Here is a 7244-nt window from a genome sequence, read left to right on the forward strand (position 1 = left end):
TCAGCTTTACTCCACACAGCAGAGTGGAAACTAGCTGTGGGGAATCCTGACGTCCCACTATACACTGACGGATGACCGACACCTAGCTTAGAGAGAGGAGGAGAGAGAGGAAGGCGGATAGGAGAATGAGGGAAAGAGGTTGAGGAGTGGGAGGGGGTAAGGGAGGGAGAAAGAAAAAGAGCGATGGAGAGAGCAGAGTGAGAGCCATAAAAAGCAAAAGAGAACAAGGCCTAATCAAGAAATAGGGTAAGAGATGGGAAGGAATGTGAGACCGACTATGATCTATATTTCATTGAAACACCAGTAGAGAACAAACACATTAATGGAAGAGCGACAGAAAGACTATTTCCAGTAAAACCAAGAACCGGTGAAACCAAGAACCGGTGAACCAAGCACAGGTGAAACCAAGAACCGGTGAAACCAAGAACCGGTGAAACCAAGAACCGGTGAAATCAAGAACCGGTGAAACCAAGAACCGGTGAAACCAAGAACCGGTGAAACCAAGAACCAGTGAAATCAAGAACCGGTGAAACCAAGAACCGGTGAAACCAAGAACCAGTGAAACCAGTAGGACTAAAAACAACAAGATAACTAATGTAAAATATACAGTCTGTAAAATGTTTCTAGGTTGAGAACGTTAGTGAAACAGCACAGTTAAAAATATATGGCAAATACAAAGAAAGAAACCAGTGGAGTTCAGAAGCTTGTATTTATTTGCTGAAAAGGATGGAATGATATGATGAGAACCAATGAGAGTGTTGAATACAGAAAGATGCTGTTCTATAGGTCAGCTCCATTGGACATCATCTGCCATTGGTCAATTATTGTGCAACTTTGAATCGAGATAGAGATCACAATCTCCAATGACTTAGAAAGAGAGTAACATAACTTTGTCTATTTCTCTGGTTTAAACATTTAGAATAACATTTAAATCAACATCATCAAAACAATTTAAACAAACTGCTGTATTCACCAAAAGCCAAGAACTGTAAAGTGATGGAAAATTATCTCACCAATCAATTTAACACAGACCAAAATCAGCTGAAAAAGCATCCAGTGTAAGACATTTGTATTATGAATTTATAGTCCTGAGAGAGTGTGTGTGTGTGTGTGTGTGTGTGTGTATCCACCTGTATGAGTGTATGTCAGAATGTGTATGTTTGTGTTTGTGTGTGTACATGTGCATGTGTGTGTCTGTTAGTGTGTGACCGTGTCTGTGTGTGTGTGTCATGTGTTTGAGAGAGTGTGTGTGTATGTGGGTGTTATGTGTTTGAGAGAGTGTGTCTGTGTGTTAATCTAACAAACACTATTGCGCCTTTGGAACAATTTACGGATTCAGACTCAGATAAAACATCAGAATGGAGGTATCTTTACAAAATAAAAGCCCCAATTTCAAAATAAAAGCCACACTCCTTCACATGGCACATTTGCAGCATCCATCAATAAAACCCCTATTCAAAATGTAACTTCTAACAAACACCCCATCGTCATTCGTACCAGCAACACAAGCACAGTTGAAAAGCATTGAGATCAATGAAACAGAATAAAAGTTGGTTTTACGTCTACCTCTAGTTTTTAGGTAACAAAGGCCTGTGTCATCGGGTAGTGGGTTGATTTGACGTAGAAATGGCAACCACGGACCAACGACCCTAAAGCGAAAAGGCAAAAAACTACAACTTGCGCGCAATAGACACCCAACTTCCTACTTCGCTGTACGTAAACATGACCTCACTTCCTGAATTCATGACTTCCCTTCCTGAATTACCCCACCCCTCCCCTGTTATAGTTTACCTCATAAAATACATACAAGTGCAATCTACCTCCATTCATTGCATTCTCCAAGCATGTATCATATACAGTAAACATATGACTCCTGTAACATATGACCCATTTAAAGTACATCCACACTATCTGTCCGTCCTCGCCCCATTCATCCCACATGTTTCATTGTTCATTTAAATAAAGCTACAGAGACAGTACAGGTCAAGTCAAAGTGAACAACAAGAAGAAGATCAGAATTAGAAGAACAGAGACAAATGAAAAAAAGGCAGGAAGAAGCAAGCGCCCTGTCATCGGATCCCCCTGTCCCACCCATCCGCACCTTTCCCTCCCCATTTGGCCCGCATAAGGCCCCTGGTGGCCCCTCACACGGTGAGAGAGATGAAGCTGTTGTATCTCTGGATGTTCCTCTTTAGGATCTCCGAGCAGGGCCCCAGGACCCGTTCGAAGCGGGGCCGGTCCAGCTTCACACACTTCAGGGGTCCCCGGGCCACCACTGTGGCCGCCCGCGGCCTGTTCAGCAGCAGGGCGATCTCACCTGGAGGACAAGGTGTGGTCAGAGGTCAGGGGTCATTCTGTTGACTTTCATGAGGGTCATTACTAATGATGATGATGACATATAATGTTGGGGTCCCTATAAGGTTGCGTCCTTTCAGGTCCTTGTGTTTTATTCAGATCCTGGTGTGTGTTGAACAGGTTCCTAACAGTTCCTGGTGTGTGTTGAACAGGTTCCTAACAGTTCCTGGTGTGTGTTGAACAGGTTCCTAATAGTTCCTGGTGTGTGTTGAACAGGTTTCTAACAGTTCCTTGTCTGTGTTGAACAGGTTCCTAACAGTTCCTTGTCTGTGTTGAACAGGTTCCTAACAGTTCCTGGTGTGTGTTGAACAGGTTCCTAACAGTTCCTTGTCTGTGTTGAACAGGTTCCTAACAGTTCCTGGTGTGTGTTGAACAGGTTCCTAACAGTTCCTGGTGTGTGTTGAACAGGTTCCTAACAGTTCCTGGTGTGTGTTGAACAGGTTCCTAACAGTTCCTTGTCTGTGTTGAACAGGTTCCTAACAGTTCCTGGTGTGTGTTGAACAGGTTCCTAACAGTTCCTGGTGTTTGTTGAACAGGTTCCTAACAGTTCCTGGTGTGTGTTGAACAGGTTCCTAACAGTTCCTGGTGTGTGTTGAACAGGTTTCTAACAGTTCCTGGTGTGTGTTGAACAGGTTCCTAACAGTTCCTGGTGTGTGTTGAACAGGTTCCTAACAGTTCCTGGTGTGTGTTGGACAGGTTCCTAACAGTTCCTGGTGTGTGTTGAACAGGTTCCTAACAGTTCCTGGTGTGTGTTGAACAGGTTCCTAGCAGTTCCTGGTGTGTTGAACAGGTTCCTAATAGTTCCTGGTGTGTGTTGAACAGGTTCCTAACAGTTCCTGGTGTGTGTTGAACAGGTTCCTAACAGTTCCTGGTGTGTGTTGAACAGGTTCTTAACAGTTCCTTGTCTGTGTTGAACAGGTTCCTAACAGTTCATTGTCTGTGTTGAACAGGTTCCTAACAGTTCCTTGTCTGTGTTGAACAGGTTCCTAACAGTTCCTGGTGTGTGTTGAACAGGTTCCTAACAGTTCCTTGTCTGTGTTGAACAGGTTCCTAACAGTTCCTGGTGTGTGTTGAACAGGTTCCTAACAGTTCCTGGTGTTTGTTGAACAGGTTCCTAACAGTTCCTGGTGTGTGTTGAACAGGTTCCTAACAGTTCCTGGTGTGTGTTGAACAGGTTCCTAACAGTTCCTGGTGTGTGTTGAACAGGTTTCTAACAGTTCCTGGTGTGTGTTGAACAGGTTCCTAACAGTTCCTGGTGTGTGTTGAACAGGTTCCTAACAGTTCCTGGTGTGTGTTGAACAGGTTCCTAACAGTTCCTGGTGTGTGTTGAACAGGTTCCTAACAGTTCCTGGTGTGTGTTGAACAGGTTCCTAGCAGTTCCTGGTGTGTTGAACAGGTTCCTAATAGTTCCTGGTGTGTGTTGAACAGGTTCCTAACAGTTCCTGGTGTGTGTTGAACAGGTTCCTAACAGTTCCTGGTGTGTGTTGAACAGGTTCTTAACAGTTCCTTGTCTGTGTTGAACAGGTTCCTAACAGTTCATTGTCTGTGTTGAACAGGTTCCTAACAGTTCCTTGTCTGTGTTGAACAGGTTCCTAACAGTTCCTTGTCTGTGTTGAACAGGTTCCTAACAGTTACTTGTCTGTGTTGAACAGGTTCCTAACAGTTCCTGGTGTGTGTTGAACAGGTTTCTAACAGTTCCTGGTTTGTGTTGAACAGGTTCCTAACAGTTCATTGTCTGTGTTGAACAGGTTCCTAGCAGTTCATTGTCTGTGTTGAACAGGTTTCTATCAGTTCATTGTCTGTGTTGAACAGGTTCCTAATAGTTCCTGGTGTGTGTTGAACAGGTTCCTAACAGTTCCTGGTGTGTGTTGAACAGGTTCCTAACAGTTCCTGGTGTGTGTTGAACAGGTTCTTAACAGTTCCTTGTCTGTGTTGAACAGGTTCCTAACAGTTCATTGTCTGTGTTGAACAGGTTCCTAACAGTTCCTTGTCTGTGTTGAACAGGTTCCTAACAGTTCCTGGTGTGTGTTGAACAGGTTCCTAACAGTTCCTTGTCTGTGTTGAACAGGTTCCTAACAGTTCCTGGTGTGTGTTGAACAGGTTCCTAACAGTTCCTGGTGTTTGTTGAACAGGTTCCTAACAGTTCCTGGTGTGTGTTGAACAGGTTCCTAACAGTTCCTGGTGTGTGTTGAACAGGTTCCTAACAGTTCCTGGTGTGTGTTGAACAGGTTTCTAACAGTTCCTGGTGTGTGTTGAACAGGTTCCTAACAGTTCCTGGTGTGTGTTGAACAGGTTCCTAACAGTTCCTGGTGTGTGTTGAACAGGTTCCTAACAGTTCCTGGTGTGTGTTGAACAGGTTCCTAACAGTTCCTGGTGTGTGTTGAACAGGTTCCTAGCAGTTCCTGGTGTGTTGAACAGGTTCCTAATAGTTCCTGGTGTGTGTTGAACAGGTTCCTAACAGTTCCTGGTGTGTGTTGAACAGGTTCCTAACAGTTCCTGGTGTGTGTTGAACAGGTTCTTAACAGTTCCTTGTCTGTGTTGAACAGGTTCCTAACAGTTCATTGTCTGTGTTGAACAGGTTCCTAACAGTTCCTTGTCTGTGTTGAACAGGTTCCTAACAGTTCCTTGTCTGTGTTGAACAGGTTCCTAACAGTTACTTGTCTGTGTTGAACAGGTTCCTAACAGTTCCTGGTGTGTGTTGAACAGGTTTCTAACAGTTCCTGGTTTGTGTTGAACAGGTTCCTAACAGTTCATTGTCTGTGTTGAACAGGTTCCTAGCAGTTCATTGTCTGTGTTGAACAGGTTTCTATCAGTTCATTGTCTGTGTTGAACAGGTTCCTAACAGTTCCTTGTCTGTGTTGAACAGGTTCCTAACAGTTCCTGGTGTGTGTTGAACAGGTTCCTAACAGTTCCTGGTGTTTGTTGAACAGTTCGCTAACAGTTCCTGCGTTGAACAGGTTCCTGGTGTGTGTTGAACAGGTTCCTAACAGTTCCTGGTGTGTGTTTGAACAGGTTCCCTAACAGTTCCTGGTGTGTGTTGAACAGGTTCCTAACAGTTTCCTGGTGTGTGTTGAACAGGTTCCTAACAGTTCCTGGTGTGTGTGAACAGGTTCCTAACAGTTCCTGGTGTGTGTTGAAACAGGTTCCTAACAGTTTCCTGGTGTGTGTTGAACAGGTTTCTAACAGTTCCTTGTCTGTGTTGAAACAGGTTCCTAACAGTTCCTGGTGTGTGTTGAACAGGTTCCTACCGTTCCTGGTGTGTGTTGAACAGGTTCCTAACAGTTCCTGGTGTGTGTTGAACAGGTTCCTAACAGTTCCTGGTGTTTGTTGAACAGGTTCCTAACAGTTTCTGGTGTGTGTTGAACAGGTTCCTAACAGTTCCTTGTCTGTGTTGAACAGGTTCCTAACAGTTCCTGGTGTGTGTTGAACAGGTTCCTAACAGTTCCTGGTGTGTGTTGAACAGGTTCCTAACAGTTCCTGGCGTGTGTTGAACAGGTTCCTAACAGTTCCTGGTGTGTGTTGAACAGGTTCCTAACAGTTCCTTGTCTGTGTTGAACAGGTTCCTAACAGTTCCTGGTGTGTGTTGAACAGGTTCCTAACAGTTCCTGGTGTGTGTTGAACAGGTTCCTAACAGTTCCTGGTGTGTGTTGAACAGGTTCCTAACAGTTCCTGGTGTGTGTTGAACAGGTTCCTAACAGTTCCTTGTCTGTGTTGAACAGGTTCCTAACAGTTCCTGGTGTGTGTTGAACAGGTTCCTAACAGTTCATTGTCTGTGTTGAACAGGTTCCTAACAGTTCCTGGTGTGTGTTGAACAGGTTCTTAACAGTTCCTTGTCTGTGTTGAACAGGTTCCTAACAGTTCATTGTCTGTGTTGAACAGGTTCCTAACAGTTCCTTGTCTGTGTTGAACAGGTTCCTAACAGTTCCTTGTCTGTGTTGAACAGGTTCCTAACAGTTCATTGTCTGTGTTGAACAGGTTCCTAGCAGTTCATTGTCTGTGTTGAACAGGTTTCTAACAGTTCATTGTCTGTGTTGAACAGGTTCCTAACAGTTCCTTGTCTGTGTTGAACAGGTTCCTAACAGTTCCTGGTGTGTGTTGAACAGGTTCCTAACAGTTCCTGGTGTTTGTTGAACAGGTTCCTACCAGTTCCTGGCGTGTGTTGAACAGGTTCCTAACAGTTCCTGGTGTGTGTTGAACAGGTTCCTAACAGTTCCTGGTGTGTGTTGAACAGGTTCCTAACAGTTCCTGGTGTGTGTTGAACAGGTTCCTAACAGTTCCTGGTGTGTGTTGAACAGGTTCCTAACAGTTCCTGGTGTGTGTTGAACAGGTTCCTAACAGTTCCTGGTGTGTGTTGAACAGGTTCCTAACAGTTCCTGGTGTGTGTTGAACAGGTTCCTAACAGTTCCTTGTCTGTGTTGAACAGGTTCCTAACAGTTCCTGGTGTGTGTTGAACAGGTTCCTAACAGTTCCTGGTGTGTGTTGAACAGGTTCCTAACAGTTCCTGGTGTGTGTTGAACAGGTTCCTAACAGTTCCTGGTGTTTGTTGAACAGGTTCCTAACAGTTTCTGGTGTGTGTTGAACAGGTTCCTAACAGTTCCTTGTCTGTGTTGAACAGGTTCCTAACAGTTCCTGGTGTGTGTTGAACAGGTTCCTAAAAGTTCCTGGTGTTTGTTGAACAGGTTCCTAACAGTTCCTTGTCTGTGTTGAACAGGTTCCTAACAGTTCCTTGTCTGTGTTGAACAGGGTCCGAAATGAGAGAGAAGGGTCCGTAATGTAGCATTAGCCTAAGAATGTGTGTGTGTGTATATGTGTGTGTGTGTGTGTGTGTGTGTGTGTGTGTGTAACGTTATCCACTCACCAAAGTAGTCTGATGGCCCCAGACGACCAAC

At 44.4% G+C, this 7244-nt stretch overlaps 1 protein-coding gene across 1 annotated transcript in view; it reads right to left on the reverse strand.

Annotated features, from left to right (window-relative positions):
- Window positions 1-690: 690 nt before the first annotated feature.
- LOC115198562 (cAMP-dependent protein kinase type I-beta regulatory subunit-like) overlaps window positions 691-7244 on the reverse strand; it is a 98696-nt gene continuing 92142 nt past the window's right edge. The window contains exons 6-7 of the mRNA XM_029760626.1: window positions 7214-7244; window positions 691-2317 (exon numbers count right to left, since the gene is read on the reverse strand). The exon at window positions 7214-7244 is cut by the window's right edge and continues 51 nt beyond it. Of these exons, the coding sequence (XP_029616486.1) occupies window positions 2145-2317; window positions 7214-7244 (204 nt within the window). The 3' untranslated portion in view covers window positions 691-2144. The remainder of the gene's footprint in view (window positions 2318-7213) is intronic.

This window comes from Salmo trutta, chromosome 1, assembly GCF_901001165.1.
Source record: "Salmo trutta chromosome 1, fSalTru1.1, whole genome shotgun sequence".
In the NCBI taxonomy this organism is placed as follows: Eukaryota; Metazoa; Chordata; class Actinopteri; order Salmoniformes; family Salmonidae; genus Salmo; species Salmo trutta.